Source organism: Lagenorhynchus albirostris, chromosome 2 (assembly GCF_949774975.1).
Source record: "Lagenorhynchus albirostris chromosome 2, mLagAlb1.1, whole genome shotgun sequence".
NCBI lineage: Eukaryota > Metazoa > Chordata > Mammalia > Artiodactyla > Delphinidae > Lagenorhynchus > Lagenorhynchus albirostris.
The window spans coordinates 77,061,317-77,086,769 of record NC_083096.1 but is presented as its reverse complement, the minus strand read 5'-3'; the positions used below and the strand labels follow the sequence as shown (position 1 = coordinate 77,086,769).

General features: G+C 55.3%; 2 protein-coding genes across 2 annotated transcripts; both read right to left on the bottom strand.

Moving 5' to 3' along the window:
• Positions 1-392: 392 nt before the first annotated feature.
• LINGO4 (leucine rich repeat and Ig domain containing 4) lies at positions 393-6,908 on the bottom strand. Its single transcript, XM_060138593.1, has 3 exons — positions 6,774-6,908; positions 5,241-5,996; positions 393-2,845 (listed from the first exon to the last, which is right to left on the bottom strand). The coding sequence occupies exon 3, from the start codon at positions 2,842-2,844 to the stop codon at positions 1,060-1,062; it is 1,785 nt and encodes a 594-aa protein (XP_059994576.1). The 5' UTR covers position 2,845; positions 5,241-5,996; positions 6,774-6,908; the 3' UTR covers positions 393-1,059.
• RORC (RAR related orphan receptor C) lies at positions 5,993-25,213 on the bottom strand. The gene is given in 12 exon segments (XM_060138599.1): positions 5,993-7,496; positions 10,613-10,722; positions 12,092-12,202; positions 12,378-12,485; positions 12,650-12,782; positions 13,666-13,787; positions 14,014-14,526; positions 15,777-15,918; positions 16,236-16,321; positions 24,602-24,698; positions 24,700-24,802; positions 24,804-25,213. Coding segments are annotated over 12 exon segments (1,728 nt in total). The 5' UTR covers positions 24,845-25,213; the 3' UTR covers positions 5,993-7,334.
• Between the last annotated feature and the right edge of the window lie 240 nt (positions 25,214-25,453).

Below are 25,453 nucleotides of genomic sequence, written 5' to 3'. Positions count from 1 at the left end.
TAGGAGTGCTCTTGCTTTCTCCATCAAGGGCACTAGGGATCTGCAATACAGGAATGTTAGGGAGATTCCAACCAGAGTGAGAAAGAAGGGAAGGAGCTGGGTGCCCTGGGTTGAAATTTTTGCAGAGGGATCCTTTGGAAGGCAGAGGATCTCTCCTCCAACTCCGGAGAGGGAGAGTACAGGGGAAAGGGTTGACACTGAAATGGGCTGGCTGTGCTGATCTCTCCAGGCATGGTGGGCAACCTTTTGCGTAAACCCCTGGTTGTCAGGCTCGTTAGATTCAGGCAAGGCCATTAGGATACAGGCTCAATGGGCAGGCAGAAAGCGTAGGAAGGGGGAGATCTGACAGAAATAAGGGGTGGAAAAGACTGAAGAAATCTCCAGAGATCACATTTAGTTGTGGCTGCTACTGTCATGGCCTTTTGGCAACAGGTTTAATGCTGTGACAGACAGAGGCAGGTGGCGGGGCTCATGCACACTCAGTGCCAGTGTGTAGTCTGTCCTCCTTCCCATCCCACACCCCCTGTCACATCCTCTTCTCCTTAGCTTGAGGTCATTGGCCCTAGTTATTTGCCCCTAGAGAGGGGACAGAGCAGAAAAGAGAGAGAGAGACCACCTGGTTGAGGAGCAGAGACTCCAAGAAGCAAGTGGCACTTCCCAGCCCCATCTCTGAAGTAATCCATGGCTGTGGTTGGCGATTGGTATTGGTTACTAAGGTATGTGTAGGTGGGTGTGAAGGAAGCCTGGAGCTTAGACTAGCAGACTGGAGGGTTATATTTCCTGCTTTGTATGTGGTGGGGGAAGGACTGGGCTGACTACAGGGTCTATATCTTCAGCTTCCTGGGACCCTCAGGGAAGAGATGACAATGCTATCCTCAAACTGCAAAAGCACAAGGAGGCCGGCTATCAGGAGGCGGCATTAGCTGCTGGCATGGTGCAGGCAGGAGGCGTGGGAGATCTATGCTGTTTGGGACTAGCTTCTGGCCCAAGCAGCCTTGGTTCTCTTCCCCTTTGGTATCTGAAGCTGGCTTGGATGGGTCCCCAGTGTGGAAGGAAAGGTCAGAAGAGCTTGGCAGTGACCCGGTTACCCCCAGAGTTCTTATCCCCAGAGGCTCGGGGTGCCACAAAGTCAAAGGTCATGTGATGTTTGACCCGGCCTTTGCCTTTGCTCCAGAGGGCAATGAGGCCAAAGCACAGGGTTACCGAGGTGAGGAAGGGGAGGAAGCCGACTGCCAGCACCATAGCTATGCCTCTGCTATCCAGGAAGAAAGGCCCTGGGATCCCTGGCATGGTGGTGTTGGGGTCAGAGAGAGTGCTATTTGGTGGTTCAACTTGGATTACTTCCAGCCAGGTCCTCAGGGAGTCATTCCCAGCTACATTGCTGACCACACAGACATAGGCCCCTCTATCCCGTAGCTGCACAGAGCGGATCTCCAGCGTCCCATCCTCCAGGACCCTTACTCTCCCGGCCCTTCCCAGCCAAGCCCCCTGAGGCCTCATCCAGGAGACGATGGGGGCTGGGTCTCCATCTCCAGAGCAGGAGAAAACGGCATGCCCGCCCTCCTCTGCAATGACCCAGCGTGGCCCGGACTTTCGGATCAGGGCTGGTTGGCAAGTGAAGTGCCCTGGAGGTAGGATGTCTGAAAACTCCCTCAGGCTCTTCCCCTGGACGTTCTGGGGGCCGGCACAGGCAGGGGGGGACGTGCCAAAGTCCAGGCGGCGGCGGAGCCGGAGCAGCCAGACGAGGCGGCAGTCACAGGTTAGGGGGTTACCAGACAGCCTCAGGGTGACCAGTTTGTCTGGAGAAGAGAAGGCTGTTTCCTCCAGTGTCTGAAGGGCGTTATCCGCCACGTCTAGGAGGTGGAAGGCAGTCAAACCATGGAAGGCATGGGCAGCGATGGAGGTGAGGCATGCCCCTGACAGTCGGAGCTCCTGGAGCCGCACCAGGGGGCTGAGCCTCCGGGCTGGGATGGCAGAGATGGGGTTCTGAGACAGATCCAGGACCCTGAGGAAGCTCAGGTGGTGCAGCGCTTGGAAGGGCACCGAGCTCAGATTGCAGCGGGTGATGGCCAAACTGCTGAGATTGAGCCCAGTCAGGCTCCCAGGCTCCAGAGCCTCCAGAGGCGGCCAGTGATGGATCTCCAGCTCCTTTAACTGCCCCAGCCCTTGCAGCGCCCCTCCCGGCAGCCTCCCAATATCTAATTCCCGGAGCCTCAGGACCCCGAGCACTGGAAGGCGGGCCAGGGCCAGGCCAGGCACGGTGCTGAGGTTGCAGCGCTCCAGGGTGAGGGTCCTCAGCTTGGCCAGTCCAGCAAAGGCTCCCGGAGCCACAAACACCAGGTGGTTGTCCCCAACCTCCAGCTGCTGGAGGCTGCCTAGCTCCCCAAAAGCTCCATCGAGGAAGAGGACAATCTGGTTGAGGCGAATGTCCAGCAGCGTGAGGGAAGACAGGCCTGAGAAGACCCTGGGGCCCACGATTCGCAGACGGTTGCCCTGCAGCCTCAGGGTGAGCAGGCTCTGCAGACCATGGAAGGCCCCTGGCTCGAGGGTGGACAGCTGGTTGTAGCTGAGGTCCAGTTCCCGGAGCAGGCCCAGGCGGGAGAGCATTCCCCGCTGAAGCCCCCATAGGCGGTTCCCACTCAGGTCCAGGAGCTCGGTGTCCAGCGGGAGTCCCCCTGGTACAGCCTCCAGTCGCCGGTGGGCACAGAGCACTGCCCGGAGTTGGGAGGTGCAGTCACACACAGCAGGGCAGCCGCCGCTACTCCCCCCAGACAGGAGGAGCAGGAAAAAGATGGGGGGCCAGGCTTGCTTTGGAGTAGTGGCCGCAGCCATCCCCTCTTCCATCCTGGAATAGACGATGGCATGGCCCTTATTGGAAAGTGGCTTCAGATGATGGGGACCCTGGACTTCCCTGGGCCTCCTTAGAGGAGAGAGAGATATTGAGCTACCCATCTCAGCATGGCCAGCAACTAGGGTGCAGATCTGGGAGGAATTCTGGTGCACACCTCCCTGGAGCCTTCTGGAGCTCCTCTAAGGGGACTCTGTACTTTCCTCCCCCTCCCAACCTGGGTAACAGGCCAAGTGCTTACTAGCTCATGGAACCCGAGTCAAGTGGGGAAAGTTTTAGGGGAGGGAGACAGGAAGCAGCAGGGAAGTAACTTTTGAGTTTCCCTACATCTGTGAGATCCAGAAATACCTCAGGTCCCTTCTCCCTGGTAGCTGCTCTCCCAATCTCTGCTATGTCCCTCTCTGCCCACCCTTCTCCCAGGTTATCTACCCACAGCTTTGTCTACGGCTTAAGGGGGATCATATCCCTGGATCCTGATTGGAGACAGGCATCGCCTTGACTAAGTCATCCAAGGCTGGGAAGCATGTGGGCCTCAGCTCTGCCCCCCAGGCTCCACTTATTGCCCCTCTGCCCTCCTCCAGCCTGGCCCAGAGCCCGAGGCCCCAGACTAACAAGATCCAATCTCCCCAGAACACCTTGTGGATGACAGCCAAGCTGCACATTAGGTATAGCACAGGATGCAGGGGGTACGTGAATCCCTCACAAGAGCCCCAAGGGCAACCCCGCCTCCCCTATAGATGACATTAGGGTGTGAGGGACCCAAGAGATGCCCCGGTTTTGTTGCTTGGTCCTCAGACTTAGGCTTCTCTCATACCCCTCCTTCGTGGTGTTTTGATTCAAGCCTAGTGTGTGAGTCTGAGGGAGATCTCTTGTCCCCTTTGGCCTTTGCTGCCTGAGAAAAACACAAGAGACAGACTGAGAGCCAGGTAGGCATAGACAAGTGAGGAGAGACAGCGCCTGGCCAGACGCTATGGTGGGGACCAAGGGAGCCCCTTGGCTGGCACAGCAGACCTCTGGGCACAGTCTGTGTGCACAGCCTGTCAACTTAAAGTGGTTTCTGGGTGCCAGGCGGATGACCACTGGAGCCTGACTGAGGTGATGGAGGAGAAGAGGTCCCATAGACTCACCCTGTTTAGTGACAGCCGGGACCCCAAGGGAGGGGAGATATTGGAATGGGCAAGGGATGCTACAGAGATAGGACCAACTGAGCCAACTGAGGTAGGAGGCCTCGGTTTCTTTCTAGCTGCAGATCCCAATCACCTTTGACCTTTCAGGCCTCAGGCTTTCTGGGCCCTAGAGGGTCAGCTTTCTACCCCACGGCCCATTTTCTCCCAGGTGGAACTTAGGAGAAGCAGTTTAAGAGATGGTGTGATTTCTTCCCCTTTATTTCCCATTCTATACCCTCTCCTAGAAGGATCGTTCTGGTGGCTACCCTATAGCTAATTCAGAGGACTGTAGTAGTTCAGAAACTGAAGAAAGAGGCCCGAAGAGCAGAGGGACGTAGGACACCGTCCTGAGGCTTGGGCATGAGAAGGAATGGCACGGCAGAGGCTGCTGAGCAGACTCCTCTGTTCCCAATCCCAACCTAACAGGTATGGATGGCATGCTAAGAGTTCTCCAGGCAGAGAAATGTGCCAGCCACCCTCATCCCCCTGGTAAGTCCACCTGACAGCTAGCTCTTTATCACTACTGCTGCAGTTCCTGCTCATCCTTCTTTCCTGCATTCAGCAAAAGTGCAGTGAAGCGTGTAACCTAGCTTCCCTCCTTGCCACTCCTGTGAATGTCCTCTTAGTCTCCGAAGCCCGCTGGGCCAGGGGCTGGGGATCTGGCCCCTTCTCTTTAAAGGTCGCTAATGTAATCATAAACTTCCCTTGCCAATCTCCACGGCTACAGGACTGGCTTCCGGCCACTTTGCAGGAAGAGATAGGTGTCAGGACCACTCCTTTCTCTCCTTGTATGGGCTGGGGTCTGGGGCATCACCCTCAAGGAACAGGGAGCTTTCCTCTTCTTATCTCTATGTGGCAGTCCAGAGACACATCTGATCCTGGATATCCTCTTTAAAGCAGACCTGAGTGAGGCATGGGGACCTAACCGGGAGGGGGCTCTCTCTTGGAGGTAAGATTTCTGGAATATCCACACGGATTGCAGGAAAACCCTTCCCAGAGGTAGAGAGAGCACCCCGGAAATGGAGGGAGGTCTGCTTGGAGTCCTTCCCTCCGGAGAACCTGGGCCATCTTAGTTTTCCCATCAAAGTCCTATGGGGCCAGGATCGATGGTTGGCTGGACCTGGGGTGGGCACAGACCCTCTAGCCTTGACGGGTCTGGCCTTGTCTCTGAGAACGTTATGGAGAAGGGCAGCTGCAGCTCTGGGACAGGAGGTAGTTGCACTTACCAGAGAAGCTGGAGGGTGGCATCAAGTTGGGCACTGCATCTGTGCGGGGCTGGGGGCCCGTCCCACTCGAGCTGCACCTCTGCCCCGCACCTCCCCTTGCGCCTCTCTCCCCGCTGCCCCCCTGCCTGCCGCTGCTGCTGTTGCTGCTGCAGCGGCTGCTGCCAAGACCGAGGTAGAGAGAAGAGCCAGAAAGCATTTCTCCTTTTTTTTTTTTTTTCCTCTCTCTCTTTTTAAACCAGGCAAGAATGAGTCTGCAGCAACCCTGTTGGTGCAAAATAAATAAATAAAGCAACCAGGGAAGGCTGCAGCAGGCGCCACCTCAGGATGGCAGAGGAGGGGAGGGAGCGCAGAGGGAGGCTCCGGAGCCCCAAGGGGTGGAGGGCTCGGTGGTGGAAGCTGCTGGGCAGCTCCGCAGGGTCTCTCGGGCATCCTGATTCCCCCCTGCGGAGCTCTGGGGTCAGGCACTTTCCGTAGGGTTGTCTTTCAGTCTCCCAGATGCGGGGCAGTTCTGTGCAGCCTCTCATTCTAAATGTTCCCTGTGGGTATCATTTGTGGGGCAAGTTCTCAGCCCAGAACACCCACTGCGGAGCTTAGTCTGAGATGGCTTCGGTGGGGGGCTCCTGAGGACCAGCCCCCACGCCTCCGTGGGGGACCTCTCAGGGTGAGTGCAGAATCCTCACAGTGCGGACGGCTGGCAGGGCTGGGAACCTGGGTCCTCACACAGGAATGAGATTGCAGAGCAGCAACACCTCTTGCCTTTGAAGTCGTTTTATAAAGAATAGCACAGGTGAGGGTTTATGTTCACCCTCCCCTGAGAGGAAAAAAAAAAACAACCCTCCTGACCACCTGCTGTTTATCCCTCAGAGGAGGGCTCACAGCTATTTATAAAGGCAAGAGAAGTTCTCGGGCAAGATCACGGCTGGAGAACCAGGTCTCCTTCACCCTGCCAGACTTGGTGGTACCCAGGCGCAGAGTGGTGGAATCGCATCTGCTGCGTTTCGCCATAACGAGAGCAGGGCTGGAGGATGGGGCCCAGACAGTCCTCCGAGGGTCTGTCCTTGGCCTTCTGACTGTGTCCAGCCATCTCTTCTTTTAGGGTTTCCTTTGACAGAAGACAGCTGGGGCTGGGATAGAGTTTGGGCCACCCCACGTCTAAGATTGGTGAACTGGGGCACCAGGTGAAAATGTTCTGGGGTCCCTCAGGATTGGGATCTTCCCTGAGGCCACGAAGTTCCTCTGATCTGTGACCTCAAGGAAGACAGAGATTGTGTCAGATCAAATGCATCTATAGAGCTGCATGACTACAGGTTAAGTGTGTGACTATGTGTTTCACATGTATGTGGACATGTGTCTCTGATCACATTTGTGTAACCACTAAAGTCTATTTTTAAAGTGCACATAAGAAGTTTGAGTTCTAACTCTGTCTGTCCGTCCATCTGTGATGCTCTTGGCCTTCATCATACCCTATCCTTATACCCAAATCCCATAAAAATATTATCCCCAGCCCCTCCCTTATCCCCATCCCATCCTTACCCTCCACATATCTAGTCTCTTTTAGACCCCAGGGTACCCAACGGTTTCCTTGCTGAGCTGGGAGGAAGGGGGAAGGCAGACAATCTAACAATCCAGGTTCATGTTATGTACAGGTCCTCCTGGGCTCCAGATGCCAGTCTCTGAGCTTGATGCGTCTCCCCAGCCAAAGCCCCCAGGGAAATGCAATGAGGTATTTCAAAGGCCTATTCTTAGCTTCTGAGCCCAGAGTTGAGTTCTGTTTGTCCAGGGTGTCCTGGATCCCCCTGTTGTCCTGAGGACACCTAGGTCCTCCTAGAGGTCCTTGTATCCCACCCCAGGTCTCCCAGAAGCTGAGAGAAGCCAGGACAAAGCTGAGGCTGGAGATGGTGTTCCTCCATCCCCCCTGCCCCAGCTCTTGGCCTGCCGCCAGGCAGGCTGGTGGGCAGAAAGCCAGTCTCCGCATTTGCTCACCCCCCCCCCAAACAGGCAGAGACCACCCTCCAGGGCGCACAAGAAAGGAAAAGGCCAAGAGGAAGGTGAGCCACGAGGCTCTAGGGAAGGGAACGGAGTCCCTCCTCCAGGTCACTTGGACAACCCCTCAGGTGACTCGATTTCAGTGCTGAAGAGTTCCTTGTAGAGTGGAGGGAAAGCAGCTTGGACCACGATGGGGTGGAGATGCTGGAAGGTTTGCAGCTTTTCCACATGCTGGCTACACAGGCTCCGAAGCTTCCCCTTGGGTGGCAGCTGGACATGGGTTCATGGGGAAGGAAGGTCAGTACTACAGCTCTGTCCCCAGAGCAGAGAAGTACCCCCATCCTTCCTGGGCTTGGATAACCCTCCTTGCTTTCTCCCTGCACACTTGGCACTTGTGGAACAGCCAGATCCCATTGGTAGGGGTAGGTCTGTGTTCAGGCAACTGGAGGCTAGCGAGAGCTGCTGTGGGACAGGTACATGTTTTCTGGCTGAAACCCCCAAATGGTGTTCCTGCTACTCCTAAGATGAGCCCTGTTAAAGACTCTCTAACTCACACTTTATGCTTTTATAATAGTGAAATTCTGTCACTCTCTGTTATGTAATGTTATGTGCCTCTTTGCCTTTGTTGATACTGTTCCCCTCCCCTGGGATGCCTATCCAATTCTTCTGTGCTTGGCTAATTCTTACTCACCTTCACTGTTACCTCCTCTAGGACTATTTCCCTGGGTTAAGGGCCCTTCCTTTGGGCTTCCCTCTGTGCAGCACTGAAATCCCATTTTAGGAAAATGATCCAATTTGTCCATCTCCCTACCCTAGATTTAAACTCCTTAGGTAGGGTCTCTCTCTCTCCCTTCCCTCCATCCCTCTCTCTGTATCCTCTGTACCTATCAAACTGCTTGCACATGGCAAATGCTCAGTAACTGTTTGTTTGGACTAAGCAATTTCCAAGCAGGTACCCAACACTGCAAACAGTAAACCAACACTGCCAGCACTCAGCCGGTGGAGGGGAATGAAAAAGGCCCAGAGAGCCATGAGGAGATAGAGGCAGGGAGACCTCCCTGGAGAAAGGCTGAGAAAACCATTTATCGTCTGCAGTTTCCTGTATAAGCAAGTGAGCCTTAAAAACACCTCTCACCAGCCACCCCCTTTTCCCCAGCTTAGCTGCCTAGGAAAGGCAACTAAGGCAGCATGGGATCCCTTGAAATCTCTTGAATTCATCCTCTTTTCATTCCTCCTGCTTTATTTTGCATTTGTCTGGGCTATTGCAATAGCTTCATTCATTCATTCTTTCATTCATTCTCAAATATTTGTTGAGACCCTTTTGGCTAGGAACTGTGATGGGCTGTGGTGATACATCAGTGAAGAAAATAAAATCTCTACCTTTATTAAGTGTATATTCTAGTGAGGGAGCCAGAAGATAAACATATGTTAGAAAACGTCTTTAAAAAACAATAAAGCAGGGCTTCCCTGGTGGCGCAGTGGTTGAGGGTCCGCCTGCCGATGCAGGGGACACGGGTTCGTGCCCCGGTCCGGGAGGATCCCACATGCCGCAGAGTGGCTGGGCCCGTGAGCCATGGCTGCTGGGCCTGCGCGTCCGGAGCCTGTGCTCCGCAACGGGAGAGGCCACAACAGTGAGAGGCCCGCATACCGCAAAAAACAAAAAACAAAAAAACCCCAAAAAACAAAAGAAAAACAATAAAGCAGAGTGATGGGTAGAGGGCTTTTTGTATGGGGTGGTCTGGGAAAACCTCTCCAGAATGAAGGGCTGGAGCAGGCCATTTGGAAAACTAGGGGAAGAACCTTCCAGGCAGCTGGAACAGCAAAGTCCTGAGAAGCAACCGGGCTTGATGTGTTCAAGGAATAGCAAGGAGGCCAGTGTTGCTGGAATGGGTGACTGAGAGGGCAGTGGAAGGAGATGAGGTGAGAAAAGAAGTCGGGGGGTCAGACACATCATGAGGCCAGTCGGCCACGACACAGACTCTAGATTTGATTTTCAGCATGATGGGCGGCTCTGGGAGCGCTGAGAACAGTGCTGTGTGGCTGCCGTAGGACAGACAGGGATGGAGCAGGGGTCCAGCTAAGGAGGCCTCTTTAATGGTCCAAGTGAGAACTGACAGCTAGGGGGTAACAGTGGGAGGTGATGTATTCTGAAGGTGGATCCAACAGAGATTTGCTTTCCAACTGCTCTCTCAGGTTCTCCTCCCCCTAATCTATTCTACCAGACTTGAAGTTTATTTAGGTCAGAGCCTGTCGTTTAAGTCACTTCTGTATTCTCGGCACCTAGCACTCTGCCTGGCACATAGCAAGTGCCCATTGCCTGAACCGTTACATAAATGGTTCCTTTACACTGGTTCCAAATTAAATTGCCTAAATAATAGCTCTGATGATATCATTCTTCTAGCCTTTGGTGCTCTCCATTGCCTGGAAATAAAGTCGTAACTCTTTAATATGGCCTTGAAAGTCCTCTCTGATTTGCTCCTTGACCTAATTTTCAAGCTTGTCTTCTGCTATTTCCTTGCCCCCATCAATCAATCCCAGCTCCTGACCTTACACTTTAGTCAAAATGTTCCATGAACTATTCTCTGTATATGCATTATCTTGCCTCCTTATTTTTCTCCATATTGTTCCCTAAGCCTGGAATGCCTGCCCCACCCCCTGAAGGCCTGTTAAAATCTTACATATTTCATGGCCTAGTTTAAATGCCATCTTCTCCGGGAAGCATTTATGACCCACTCCTTTTACCCTCAAGTTATTTTTAATCTCTCTTCCATGCTCTCACATTTCCCCAATATCTCTTATTGTAGTACTATATTAGGGGCACAGGGATACGGTAGAAAAAGCCCTGGGATTAAACCTTACATTTATCACTTATAATTGCATAAACTTGGACAAGTCATTTAAGTTTCCTTATCACTACAGGGAGATTTTAACACCTATCTTACTGAGTTGTCATAAAGATGAGCATATCTGTGAAAGCACTTTGTTAATCCCATTATTATTATATTCCATAACACATTCTCCTCTTAGGGTCATTGGTACACGAGTCTCTTCTTCACAGCAGATTAAAAACTCTTGGTGGGGGTAAGGACGGCATCTCTGTATCTTTCCATTCCACAGTACAAGCAGATGCTGGGTAAGTGGTGGCTCTATTAAACTGAATTGTTCCCTGGAGGTCCCTCCCAATTCCAGGCTCCCTAACTTCCCATCTTTACCCACATGGAAGTGACTGATCAGTCCCCTTGCCCCCAGGCTGTTGCAAGCTCTCTCACACAACTTAGCACTCAAGCACTTCCTCCTCTGGACCCTCAGACCACGGCCCTCGCAAGCCCTGATGTCACAGATCTGGCACTGGGCCTGACCTCCTCTGTCCCAGGGACTGCTCCTACCTTTGCCAGGATGCCGTGGCGATGAGTCTTGCAGAGATGATGATGAAAGGCCAGCTCCAGACTGTACTGCAGCTGTTCTACTTTCCTTTTCTCTTGGAGCCCTGGCCGGTCTGAAGGAGGGGATGGGAGCATAGCAAGAAAAAGAAAGAACATGGACGTTAACTTCCCCAAAAGGGTGTGTCATTCTGGACACCTGTGCTGAATATAGATCTTCCTAGCTGAGTGAGAGAGAGTGTAAGTGTGTGTGTGTGTGTGTGTGTGTGTGTGTGAATGTGTGTGTCTTGGTTTGATAATGGTAAGCTATGGGGCCTTGGGCTGGGCTAGCTTTCTACAAGGAAAACTGGAGAGAGAAGAAAGGGATGAGACATTCCAATCTCCCAGTTCCAAGCTGCTCTATCCCTGGTACCCTGATATTTCACATAGCTAATTCAAAGCTAGGCACTAAAACTCTGCTGTGGGGAAGAAAAAAAAAGTTCTCTCTTCTTCCCCGCCACCTGGCAGGGACGGCTCCAGATAGGAGATGGACTTTGTAAAGCCACCTAGGTCAGCAACAAGGCCTCTGCAGCAGTCTGTGGCCAACTTCAAGAGACAAACCGCCTTTTGCCCTGACTCCATAAAATACCCAGAAGTCATCTCTTAAGTCTTTATTTCTAGTTCAAGGGGAATGTTTAGGTCTCTACTCATTGGCAGAGCCAGAAGACTGATAATCTTGGTCTGCAAACTCAGGTTAGCAGCTCAAGCCACTTCCCCAGGTTCTCTGAATCCTCAGCATTCAGCTGGCTCACCAGCCCCACTCCATTCCAGCGGAGCGGACATCCAGAGTCCTGCCATGATGGCATGTTGTCTTTTGTTTTGGTTTGGTTTTCGTTTCTGTTTCTGGCTGCGCTGCGGGGCTTGTGGGATCTTAGTGCCCCAACCAGGGATGGAACCCATGCCCTCGGCAGTCAAAGCGTGGAATCCTAACTACTGGACCGCCAGGGAGTTCCCGATGGCGTGTAGTCTTGAAATGAGTTCACACAGAGCAGTGATTCTCAAGCTTGGTGGCACATTACAATCCCTTGTGAGAGGCTGTTAAAACTTCTGGTGTTCCGGCAGCACCCCAGATCAATGACCTCAGAGTCGCAGCAATCGTTTTTAAAGCTCCCCAGGCGATTCCAACGTGCGGCCGCAATGGAGTCACTGACAGGGACTCACAAGCAGACTAATTCCTCCCAGGGAAATGGCTCACTTCTGCTCTTCCTCACGTCTCCCCACTTCTCCAACCCCGCCTGCGCTGCTCTTTTCCCTCTGTCAGGCTCCCCTGGATCTTTATTTTAACTCATATTTTTACAGCAATATTCGGGGCGGGGGGGGGAGGGCTCATTCTGCTCTTTAAAGTGACTTCCCAGATTTAACCACAAGCAAAGGTCCAGACTCTTCAGTATCTGTTGCGCCCTCCCACTGCCTGAATGTCCTTTACCCAAGCCCAGTGACACTCACTGGCGTTGATGAGGACGAGGGCCGTGTAGAGGGCAATCTCGTCCTCGGAAAAATGCAAGGCACTCAGGGAGTGGGAGAAGTCAAAGATGGAGCTGATGAGCTCGCTGCAGCCTGGTGGGGTGGAAACGAAAGAGTGAGCAAGGTGGGTGAGGCCACAGTGCCCGAGGACACCCACCCCTTGGTGTTTGGAGCAGAGCGGGCAATCTGTCCTGAAAAGAGGGCGCCCTGGGTCTCCAGGATGGGGTTGGCATCCGACTCCTCTCTCTCATTTCCCCCTGCCCCTCACCCAAGGCTCGGAAGAGCTCCATGCCACCGTATTTGCCTTCAAAAAAGACTGTATGGTTGTCAGCATTGTAGGCCCGGCACATCCTGACCAGCACTACTTCCATGGCTCCTGGGGAGTGGGGAGAAAGGCAGGTACACCATCAAACATGGCCAGGAATCTGTCTCTGTCACCCTCAGTGTCCCAGTTCCCTTAAGGCACCTCCCTCCACTCAGCCCTGCCCGTTTCCTCATCTGTCCCCACTGCCCCCAGGCCCGCCCCCTCTCCCTGGGCACCTGCTTTGAGTAGCACGATCTGGTCATTCTGGCAGAGCTCCATAAAGCCCGAGAGCCTCTTAGCGAACTCCACCACGTACTGAATGGCCTCGGTGAGGCGGTGGGCACAGCGTTCCCACATCTCCCACATTGACTGCAGGGAAGGAGGGGGTCCCACTGTAGCCCTCTTTATGATCCCGGGACCCCCCAAGGCCCTGGGAACCCAGACAGATAAACTGCAGGGGGTAGATTCTGAACCGCCACATTCTCAGCACCCGTGTTTTTAGCCTATTCTTAGCACAAATGTGCACTCCAGGTTAATTCCTGTCACTTGGACGCGCTTAGCGCCCACCAGCCACCGGCGCAGAGTTAGCCGTTGTGGGGACTTAACAAACGTCTGAGATACAGCTTTTGCCCTCAACAAGTGTGCATCTTGTTGAGGTGACTAAGACATACCCAAGTTCAGTACCAAACAGGTGCTTTTAGCGCAGGAGCTGTTGTCAGAGTGACAGGAGGGAGAGAACAAGCTTTGGAGCCAGATGGATCTGAATTTGCCTTCAGATCCACTACTTTGCGACGGGGAGTAAGTCTACGAACTCCTCTGAGCTCAGTTTCTCGGTCCATTAAGAACAGAGATAGATGCCAGCCTCATAGGTTGGTTGTCCTTAGGGTCAAGGATAATTTATGTAAAGCGCTCAGCACAGTGCCTGGCAGAGAAGGAGCGCTTAACAAATGCTGCTCAGGATTCTGACTCTTGTCGTCGTCGATGGAGGAGGAAGGAGCTTAGGCTGAGGTCTGTTCGCCAATGTTGGGGTGATAGGGGAGGAAGGATGAAGGACGCGTAAAATGACCATAGGCAGGAGCTGAGGAGAAGCTCTCATCCATCTACTAGGGTGCGTACTTAACAGCGGTACCCACTGTGTCTTTCTGGGATACCCTGCCTCGCCCCAGCCCACTTGTGTGTGCAGGTGGCTGTCTCTGGACCCCCCAGTGGTGGTGGGAGGTCCTCCCTTCCTTGCGCAGTCCCCTGGCCTCACCTTCCTCTGGTAGCCGGCCACCTCCTCTCGGGAGAAGACGGTGGAGCGCTGTCCGAGCAGGTCCTCCAGCCGCAGCTGACACGTCTCTCGGTAGGACTTACAAACGTTCTGCACCAGATGCTCTGGGGCCGGAGAAGGAGGAGGAAAACAGGGGCTCGATCTCAGCCAGCTCCTACCCTTCCCATACAAGGGGCACTCCACTGCCTGGCCTAGCGCTGCTCTGCCTCCCCCTGAGGCCCCTGTGCACGTCTGGTTTACATGGGGTGCTGAGTAGGGACCCCTTCTTGGAAGCCCCTCCCTTCTCTTCCTCCCCCTCCCTTCTCTCCAGCTACCTCCCCAGGGACTCACCAATCTCTGTCAGGGAGGCATAAGGCGCCTCTGGGGTGCTGCGGAAACTGGGGCTGAAGTAGCTGTCCGGGCCCCGTCCTGGTTCCCCAAGCCCAGGGTGCCTGGGGTCCTCGAAGTGGAGTCCACACCTGTCAGGGGTCGGCTGGCTGCCTGAGCCATAGCAGTTCTCTCTGCCCTCGGTCTTGCCCCGCTCAGGGCTGTATTCCAGGTGGTACGAGGCCCCGTTGAGCCCGGCCTTGGCCAAGCTGTTGGAGTAGGAGGGCCCGCAGCCTGGGGCTCTCAGGAGACTGGGGGGACAGGCTGAGGCCTCCGGCAGGTCAGGTGAGGAGCCCAGGGGCAGCTGCCCATCTGGGAGGCCCAAGGTGCAGGCGAGGGGGTCTGCTCCTTGGGCTCCTGCAGGAGGGGTCTTGGCCGCTTGTTCCCTTTGCTGCTGTTGCCGCTGTTGCAGTTGTTTCTGCACCTCAGCATGCAGGCTGTCCCTTTGCTTCTTGGACATGCGGCCAAACTTGACAGCTGAAAGAGGTTCGGGGATCAGGAGTTTTTGAGGGGGGAGGACAGGGTACAGGGCAGAGTGAGTAGGCATCTGCATCATCACAGGGTGAACTTGCTGCTCCCTGAATAGCTGACTCCAAGCAGAGCTTCTCCAGTCCTGCCTGAGAGCCTCCCTTCAGGGCACTTTTGTTCAAGACCCCTCCCACCTCTCACTCTGGTTTGCTTCGGGGCTCGGTGCAACCCAGACATTTCAGTCTCCCGGGCAAACGCTCCTGGCTCAAATCCACCTTCTACTAGTGGCAGAATTCAAGCAATGAGTCCTGACTGAGGGCCCTGGCCTCCTGATATGGGGCTGGGGGTGGCTGAGTGGGGGGCCTCGAGCTATATTGGAGTCACCGCGCCTGTCTAGGAGGGTCGGAGGAAGAGGAGAGCCGAGAACACAGGTCTCCCTGTGGTCAGGCCTGCAGGCTCCCTGGTGACCTAGATACTCACCACAGCCCAACCCAGGCTCCGCGGCTTGTTTCTGAACATCCTCTTCTGCTCTCTCTTTCCTGCCTTTTCATTTGCCCTGCCACCCCTCCCAGGTGTGGGGACACAGCCCCTGGTCGCCCCGCCTGCCCCTCTGCAACCCTGCGTATTTCCTTTCACTTTGTTATTTTGGGCGCTGAAAAGTGCTGACAGGCTTCTTCTGGCTCCTCATCACCTCAGGTCTCCCCCGGCCCCGGCCTGGGCTCCTTCTGCGGTGTTGCCGGGGAGCGGTTTGGGGGCTGCGAGGGGGCAGTGGCTGAGGAAGGTGGAGAAAAGCCACCAGGAACAGCCGGCCTCCCTAGCCTCAGCCTTCTGGGCTGTTCTCAGGCCAACTGTGGTGCCATTCGCAGCCCTCGCCCCCTGGCCCAGGCTGGGGATGGGGCACTACGGAGGGAGACGGAGCTGGAACTGGAGCCATGGGGCAGGAGGGAAAGATGTGGAATGCGGATGGGATCTGGGTCACAGGGGAGTCGGGTGAGGAAACTCCATCCGGAGGAAGGAGCCAATGAAGAGTCTGGGACCTTGGGGAAAGGAGGGTTGTTGTAGCAGAGCCTGAAGCTGGGGACTGTGAAGACCTTTGATGAGGGTAGCCTGCCCACTGCCTCGGTGAACAGTGGAAGAGACAAGGGCCTGCCAGAGGGAGGGACGGAGCCCCCGAAGGGCGTTCTAACCCCTGTCTGGCACAGCAGGTCAGGCTGCCCCTCTGGAGACTGAAGCCCCGGGGGCTGCGCGCTTGGCCTCACCGTCTCGGGACATGCCCAGGGCCAGGCATTTCTGCAGGCGGCAGTGCTGGCATCGGTTTCGGCTAGTGCGGTCAATGGGGCAGTTCTGCTGACGGGTGCAGGAGTAAGCCACGTTACACTGCTGGCTCCGGCGGAAGAAACCCTGGGGAAGGCAGGTGGAGACCAGGACTGCCGATCTGGGCCAGGCCCAGCTCAGTCCCAAGTGCCTGCAGCCCGCAAGCTCTAGCCCCACCTTTTCCAGATCTTACACGACGCCTCAGTTTTCTCTCCTCCATTGTAATCTGTCCTGCAATCACTTCCCTAGTTGAAGACAAGGCCCTCCTGTGCAGGGCTCTCCAGGCAAGGTGCCACCCGGGCAGCTCCCTAGCTGTCTCAGGAGACCAGCCCCGCAGGCAGAACAAAGGCCACCGAGCCCCCTCTCCCCATCTCTGAAGAGACTGTGTATGTGTGTGTACTCACCTTGCACCCCTCACAGGTGATAACCCCGTAATGGATCCCAGATGATTTGTCCCCACAGATTTTGCAAGGGATCACTTCAATTTGTGCTAGAAGAGGGAAAGAGCAGAGGTCAGCCCAGGAGCCCTTGGTGTATCCTACCGCCTGTACCTGGGGGGCAGATACAGGGACATGGGGCTTCCCTTGCTTCCCTCCCCCGCTCCAGCTTGCTGTTTCCCTCTTGCAAGACGGATGAAGGAGTGAATGCCAAATGCCATTCAGCAAAGTGTCTGTGGAGGCTGTTTTAGTTTCCCGGGCTGGCCGGGGGTTGTATCAGTTCTACAGGGGCAGAGAAAACAGCTGCAGAGGCCACCTGTTCAGCCCCTCAAGATGAAAAGCTCTAGTTGCCTCCCTCTTGCCTGGGGACCTAGGAGTCCTCACGGCTTCACAACACCTGCTTCCCGCCCAGGGGGCTTCCTCTGTGCCGCCCTCCCCCACTGGGGCTCGGCCCACAGGGGCAGAGTGTGGGGCATGGTGGGAAGATGTGGTCCACCAGGCAGGAGGCACCTGGGGGACAGGTAGAGATGCCAGCCATCCTCGGCTGGGCAGTGAAGGCTCAGGGAGGGGCTGTGCAGAGACCAGGGGCCGAAGGGGGCAGGGTCCACTGGGTGGGCCCCAGAGAGGGTAAGGAGAAGCCGAGATGGAGCCCAGGAAAGTGGGGTCAAAAAACCAGCTCTGCTGGATGTCTGAGAGCCAGGGAGCGGATCAAACAGTCCTCCTAGGTTCCTGGCCCCAGAGCAGAGGGTGGCTGTGCGTGTCTCCACGTATGAGAGTGTGCATGCTAATGTGTGTACGAGGGCCTCTGCGTCCAACTGTGTGCGCACAAATCATGAAGGTTAACACTGGCTGGGACTACGGACCATCAAATTCAACCTCTTTTTTTCCTTCACAGATGAAGGAATAGGCCAAATGAGATCAGGTGGTTGGCCCAGGTTCATACCGCTAGGTTACCCATGAGCTGGGTCTATATCCCAGTTCCCCATAGCTTTCCATTCGGCTGTTCTGTGTATATGACTTTTGGGGCACACACATCAGTGGGCATGTTGCATGTTTGAAGGGGTGCTCATATGTGTGTGTGTGTGTACACATGAAAGGTACACGTGGTTCGTGAGCCAATAGGCACGTCTGCTTGAGCTAGTGTGCACACGTGCGTATTTGTTAGTGTTTGTTCACTGGCTGCCAGGACCCCCCTCTCTCCCACTGAGCTCACTATAACCTACCTCCCCGCTCCCTTCACTGTGGTTGGTTACTGGCCCCAGGTTTGCCCCATCCTTGTCAATGCCCACAGGTCTCTGCTGAGTTTCAGGGACCAGGCATTGGCCTCCCCCCAGCCAATCTTTGAAGACACTGGGCAGAGCTGGTGTCCCTTTCATCACTCCTAAGGGCATGTGGGTCTCTCCTCTGCCATTGCTGACCTGCTGCCTCCCCTCCGAGGGGGCATGCCTGGGGTGGAGCACGTCATAAATTCGTCTAGGACCGTAGCCCCTTCTCATCTCTGATCCCAAGGGTCAGAGGAAGAAGCAGCCTGCCTATAGGGCAAATCCACAGTCCTGTGAACTCTCCTCTGGTCCAGGCCTGGACCCTGGTTGCGTGTAGGACCTGCTGATGTGAGGTGGGGAGGGTGACCATGGCTCCGTGGCACTCCCTGAAATCTTGTTTCTATCATCCTTAAACCGTCATCCCCTCAGGCTAGCCTTGAGCTGGGTCAGAGTAAGCAGCTGCCTTCTCACGGGGGACGGGGTGCATAGGTGTCTAAAGTCCCTCCGTTAGAGCTCGAGGCTTCTCCTCACCCCCAGCCCCACTAGTCTGCCCAGCACCCACACAATAGGCTGTGATCATCCAGGACAGACAGCAAGGGAGCTCTGAGCTTCTTTCCAGTAAATTAAGAGCAGATTGGAATGAATGGAGGGAAGAGAGAACAAGCGGGGGGGATTGGGTGCCTGGAAAAGGGGCAGAGAACGTGGGGGCACATGCACATCTGGCCACTGGATTCTCTGGGTCTCAGTTCCCTTGCCAGTAAAATGTAAGCATAGCCTTCACCGCCTGTCCAGGGGGTGACGGGCGGTAGCACCGTGGGTATGTGGCATCACCTGTGGAAAGCGCTGCGTGGCCGCGAGCACTGTGTGTGCGGGCTACCACCATGCACGGCAGTGGGCGCAGAACCCAGAAGGCATTTGAGGCCCAAGAGAAGTGCTTGTGCCCTGTGGAGTCTGCTCTTGCCTCTCCCCAACGCGTTTCCTCTCCAACACCGTGGGATCTCCCTTCTCGGTGGCCTTAAGCCCAGAGAGGGCAGAAACCAACATGGGTCACCCAAAAAAGTAAGCGGGAGGGAGACTAGGCCAAGCCACAGTGGGAACTCGGGCTCCAGCCCAGTCCTCAACCACAGGCCTCCCTGCCTCTTCCCTTCTCCAAGAGCCACATCCGTGTGCGTGTGTGAGCTGACCACACGGGTAACTCAGACACATCTCTCTGCCCCACAGCCTGACTCACTGCTGGTCCTGGCCCTAGGAACCTCACAACAGTGTCACCAAGACCTCGCCCTTCTCATAGGATGATGTGGCCAGCCACAAACCACCTTCACAAATACCCATGTTTGGGGGACACCAGAGTTTAGACCCCAGCCACCAGGCCAGCCACTCCCCCATGCTCCCCAACCATAGTCAGAGACAGAGGCACACGGTGAGGCAGGCACACAGGGAATGAGACAGGCACATAGGATCAGGGGTTTCAGGCTAGAGGGTCAGACCCTCTAGCCTCTGAGCTAGAAAGACCAAGCGTTTTGGGACCCGGAGACAACAGAGACAGACCCAGAGAGAGAGAGAGCCGCAGAAACACAGAAAAACCCACACTCGTGCCCTGGGCCCATGCCCAGCCCCTGGCCCTCTCAGCACTGTCAGGCCCTCTTATCCTACTCCTCCCTCCTGGCCCTGCCACCTGTCCCCCCGCAATGCCATCTACCCAAAACCTCAAAGAGAAAGTACCGGTGCACATGAGTGTGACTTGTGGAGGAGGGGAGGGGAGAGAACGGGAAGAGGACTGGCAGAGGTGGAGGTGGGGTGAGCCGGAGCTGAAAAACACCTCGGATACCTCACCTTCAAAACCTCCCCCTTGAGCCCTGTCCCTGAAGCAGCAGGTGGTGGGAACGCAAATTGGGGAGGGGAGCTGAGTAATCACAGGATTACTCAAGCTGTTTCCCGGGAGCCTGGCCTGCCAGGAACTTACCATCTAAGGGCCTGACAGTGCCAGGAACTAGAACCAAGCCGAGGTCAGGAACGTCTAGGCCAGCCCCTGCAGCACGGCTCCCGCAGCAGCCCTCACTCTGCCCAGCCTCACCTGCCGCTTCGGGAAGATCTTTGTAGCTCACACGGTAGCTCTCTCCCAGGGCCCACCAAAGGAAACCCTCCAGTTCCAAGGAGGGAGAAAGGCCCCTGTGCACACGATACCTCCTGAAACCACCTAGTGACTGCGTGACTCTAGACCTCTGAGTCTTAAACAAGATCACCTAGCGAGCTTGTTAAAATGCAGGTCCCCACACGGCAGGTCTGAGGGGGGTCCAGGCTCTCCCATTTTAACAAGCTCTTGGTCGGTGCCCAAGCTTGCTGGTCCTCACCCTACCTTTCTGAGTAGCAAGAATTTAGTCCCTCTTCCTGTTTATGCCTCTCTCTGGGGCATAAGGGTGGGGTTGGTGGTCTCTTCCCCAGCTCATTCTTGTATCTTCCCTGCCATCCAGTGTGACCTCTAAAACTTTATTCTGACATGGTACTAGGTAAAGAAAATGAATCTCTTCTGGACTGCTTCGGGGATTGAAGGATCCCCAGGGAGCTTCCTCTGAGCACCTCCTATGTGGGGAAATATGGTAGAGACAAAGTAGGCTGTCCCCCCTCCCTCCAGCCTCCTCTAATCTCACTTTTCTCGCAGCTGCGAGATTCATTGATAGCGCCCTTTGAATGCATCCAGAGCTTGGCCCTGTGCCACCTTAGGAAGCCAGCCCTGGGCCCTGTCCAGGTGCCCTACACCACAGAGAGGAAGTGGTGGGAGCAAAGGAGGGGCTGCAACCCAGGGGGATCTCTCCCCTCAAACCCCGGAACCACCCCCCAGCTCTGGTAGAGAAAGGATGCAGCCAGAGGACCCAGATTGGCTGGGGTCCTCATCTTCTCCTGGTGCCCCAGCAGTCTAAAGCTAGGCTTTTCCTCTTTTCTCTTTCTCTCTCCTTTTCTCCAATGGACATCGATTAAGGGGGACGAGTAATAAAGATAGACATCAGCACTGGCTGAATTCTTATTCTGTGCCAGGTGTTACGTACATTTTTCATTTAATGATCACAGCAATCCTGTGAAGTAGGTACTATTTGTATTGTCCCCATTTTACAAATGAGAAAACTGAGTCCAGGGGAGAGTAAGCGGCTTGACTAAGGTTACACAGCCAGAAGTGGCAGATCTGGCATGTGAACCCAGGTCTCTGTAACCTGAGAGCCAGTGTCCCCAACCATTGAGCCATATACTCTATAAGGATGAGACGCCCAAATGCACGGGGCGGAATGGGATGGGGGACAAGGTTACCGGCTGCAGGGGAAAGTGTGAAGTGAGGGGATGGGCTAGGAACGGAATTCAGGGAGGACACCCATGGAACTAAAGCCAAGATTCATGTCTAGTCTAAAGATCCAGAGAGACGTTATTCCCTCTGTCCCACACCTTCTGTGGTACCAGCCCCCTCCTGCTTTTACCCTTGGCTTCTAAGGCCAGGGAGGCAGGGCTCGCCCATCCCACCAGAGCTCCTGACTTGGGACTCCTCGGGAGACCACAGCTCCCTTGGGGTGTGGACTGGCTTTCACATATCTTGGTAGGTCTCTCTGCAGGAACGAGTGAGTGAGTGAGCAAGAGGAATGGATCTCTTTTCTTAGCTTAGGGCCCCCTCACCCCACAGCCCAAACTAGTCCCTCTCCTCCCACGGAGACCACAGCTCCGGCCAGGGAACCCCTGTGTACCCCAGCCTGTCACCAGCTTCCCTCCTTTCTCAGCTCTCAGTTCCCACAGCTTCTGCAAAGCTGGAAACCACGGCGGTGGGGTCCGCCACAAAGAGCAGGAGGGGGAGGGTTGGGTTGGGGGTCAGGAGACAAGCAGTTGTACCTGGTGAATGCTCCTCCCTGCCCATGGTGAGAATTTTCTGCTGATACACCCAGATCCCAGGCTGAGAAAGTAGTGAAGCTAAAACTCAGGTGGGCGAGGGAGAGTCTGGGGTTTTGAAAAGCCACGAAAGACAGCCAGCCACCTGAAACCCCCCCCTTGGTGCCCTGCCACCCCCGCAGTCTGGGACAGGAGAAAGGAGGGGAAACAAAAAAAACGAGTGAAAACAACCAGTGGCTGGGGGGAGGACATGAATCACCAGGAGGAAGCTGTGAGGGGTGGGAGCCCAGACGCCACAATCAGTGGCCTTCCCGGCCTCCGGGCTGCATCTCCTCTCCAGAGTGCCTCTGCTGGTGCAGACACCAGTGGACCCAGGAGGACCCTGGCTCTGGCCCCGAGGCCCTGCTCTGTTGCCGTCCCTCCTCCCAGAGAGACATCTCCAGAGTCCCAGGGAGGGGCAGCATTGCAGCAGCAGAAGGAGTGGAGATTAGATCTCAGAAAGGACTAGTCACTGGAGGAGGGGAGGAGACCCCAGGGCTGCCTTTCTTGGAGAGCTCTTAGCATGGGAAAGTCCCGTTCCCTGTTTGAGGCAGTGGCCTGGGGGCAGGGGAGGGAGAGGGAGCCCCCGGGAGGGGCAGCCACGCCAACACCCACATTTCATTGTGGTGGGACGGGCTGGGATGCTCCCAACATCTAGGGCCTTGGGCTGGGGGTGTTTGGGAGTCCCGTTAGGAATGGGAAGAGGGGAAAAGGCGAAGGTGCAACAGTGATGCGAGGAAGGAGGGGGCCCTTTGTAAAGGGCTCTCAGGCTGAGGTCTGTGGCACCCGGGAACTTGGACTTCTTTCTGGCCCACGGCTCCTCATTATCATGACCAGACTGGAGATAGATCAGGGCACAGCAAAGACAGGCATGCAACCTCGTACCCCTCGTCCTCCCACCTCCCCATCCAGGCCGAATGCCGGGGCCTCATGTCTCTTGGCTCCACACCGGCCGCGCCCCAGAGTGAGCTGACGGGGCCACCCTCCCTCTGGCTGGCTGGGGAGTCTTTCTGGCTAATGGACATTTCCTCTCTACTGACCAGCATGTTGCCATGGCAGAGAGCCTGTATCATTCCTTCAGAACTTCTAGAAATCCCATGCCTCCCACTTTCTGCCTTCCTAGACCCGATCAATACTCAGTGTCTCCCCTCTCCTGCCAGCTTTCTTTCCTCTCTGTCTCTCCCTGCGTCCGTGTGCCCTTCCAACTTTGCACTCCAGTTCTGTCTCAGGCTAGACACCGCAATGTTTTGACTCTCCTGGCATTTCTCCAGTTATATCTCTACCTGGACATCACTCTCTCCCCATGTGTTGCATAGATCTTTCGTCATTTGAGTTTGGCCTCTGCATCTCTCTTTATTTCTTGATCTATTTCTGCTCCTTGTGTGTCTGGCCCTTGGGTCTTTGGGTGTGTCACAGTCCCAAGACCCCAGTGCTCTGCCTGCCCCAGCTAAGGTCAGAGAACATGGTGATGGCTGGTACTCACTAGGGGGTCAGGGCAGTCAGATAATCTGGGGCTATGAGATACCCAGGGATGTCCTAGTGAGAAGGACCAACCCCCAGATTGGAGGAGACCCCTCTCTTGCCTACTGCGCAGGGGGATATCATGTAGAGCTGACCAAGTGTCTCCCCCGTCTAGTCCCAGGAGCTCCTGCCCTCCTGCCAGGCTCTGAAGCACATCTGATCATTGCTTCCCACGGTGGATTTGCTGATTTGAGACCATTTCTGGGAAGACCGGTTTGCTAAACTTTGCTGCTAATGGGAAGAAGCTAGAAGGGAAACTGAAGCCCCAAGAGGCCCTTCTTCTTGTGGAAGATTCTGGCTCTTCTCCTCACCCCTCCTGACCTGCCCCAGCTCATACACATGCACTGGAGTCTCCGTCCCAAACGTGGAAATGAAGTTCTTTCCTTTCCTTGGTCGCCTTTGTGTACCCTCTGGGAGAGCTGAGTTTCCTCCACTACCCTTGGAGGTGCTTAACTCAGAGACCAGCGCTCTCTCTTTGGTCCTGGGCCCTCAGAACTGGGAGCTTCCCAAAGTTGGTTCTGTTTTAAAATTCAACTTACTTGTTTTAAGGAGACAAGGGCCCAATGACTTGCCTAAGGCTACAAGGCTAGTCTGTGAGAGGCGGCACCAGAACATGGTCTTTAGACTCAGCCCACGGGTCTTTCCAGGATCTAATATGGCCTCTCTTTTGTGGGTTGTGGGAAGACCCCAGGTTGAGGCTGGGGGTACCTCAGGCCTCAGGCCACAGGGGCATAGGACTTCCCTTTTCCTCCTTTGCCCTGTGCTCTGAGAGGTCCTCTGGCTTCCCTTACAAGTGCAAGTTGCCCACCCCTGCTCTGCTAGATGGCACAGGGACCCCAGACATCTGCCCACCAGCTGTTGGCCCATGGCTCTGGGCCAGGAAACGGGTGAAGCTGAGGGCTTTTTGCTCCCATCTCCACTGTGTGATCCTACTCATCAAACAGGCATCTGAACCTGGGGTGGGGTCTCTCTCTCTCTCTCTCTCTCTCTCTCTCTCTCTCTCTCTCACACACACACACACACACACACACACACACACACACACACAGCACCCTGGCTGGATTCCACTTGGTCATCATGTTCCTGCATTGGGCAGAGAGTGATGGAGAGGCCTGGATGCTGGGGTTCTGACCACCTCTGCCTGCTGACCTGGCTTTACCCTCACTGTCCCACCGCTTCAGGGTACAGCAACTCCTTCGGACTCTTTTCTCACCCTACTCTCAGGCCGTTTGGAGGCACGGAGGGAAACACTGCAATGGGAGCCAGGGGAGTGAGTTCAGGCTGGCTTATAATTACCAACCTCCACCTACTACAGCTGTGTGATCTGGGGTGAAGCACTGGGCCTCTCTGGGTCTCAGTCTCTTTTTGTAAAACGAGGGGCAGGGTACCTCAGATACTCTTGGAGATCCTTTTCAGAGCCCATGACACAGGAGTTCCTCAATAGTCCCTTTACTGTGGCTGCTCTAAGAGAACTGCTCGGGGAGCCAGACTCCCCGACTATTCCACCCATCTCCCAACAGACTTGGCCTTGACCGGGACACCCCCTGCCAGGGAAGAGCACTCAGCTCTGCTCACACTGTTCCCAAGGTGCCCGTCCTTTCCAGAGGGCCCCAGGCTTCCCCTCTCCCGGGTGGCCCATTCACTTACTTCTCATGACTGAGTCGTGGGCTTTGCCGCCTGGGCTCCCTGTCCTTCTCAGCAGGGGTGTTCCAGGGATGGGGCGCAGATGGCAGTGGGGCTGCGGGCCGTGGCTCTGCACCTAGCTCTCCCCCAATGCTGCTGGGCAGGGGGTTTAAGATCTGCACCCCACAGGTGGCCGAGTGACAACCCCCCCCAGCTCCACCCCCCCACCCCTCTGGGGTGTAGTGGGTAGGATGACAGGCGCCCCATGTGGCCAATCTGGGCCTGGGGCAGAGTGTGAGGGGCGGGGCAGCCAATCGCAGGGGGCGTTGGAAAATTCCAAAACCACAGGCGAAAGACACACGCGGTAAAAGCTGTTTCCACCCGCCAAGGTAGTTCTGGCTGGGGAGCCGGAATGGAGCTCACACGAGCCTGGGGCCAGGTCCCTACTCCCCCTCCCCCCGAGGATCCCAGAGCCTGACCCTCTTTGCCAGGTGACTCCAGGGACAGGGATATTTCCAGAGGTAAGTCACAGAATGTCTGCCTGGGGCCACCTGCGACCCTGTGGACTGCCAAGAGCCGAGCTCAGTGAGATGCAGTCTGGGAGGCTGCCCCACCACCTACCATGCTCATGCCCTCCCTGCAGACACGGTGCATGCCCTGGGCTAGGGAATAAATGATAATAGTAGCAGTAATAATCATCAGACAAATGCCACTATCTGTAGGAAGGGTTAGTCCATCAGAAATTTCCTCAGGAGCAAAAGTGCTGAAATTGGAATGCGGATGATGATGACGATGATGATGGTAATGCTTAGCCATATGCCAGCAATGGTTCTTAACGTTTTATGTGGATTAGCTAATCCTCAAAAACTACTTTAT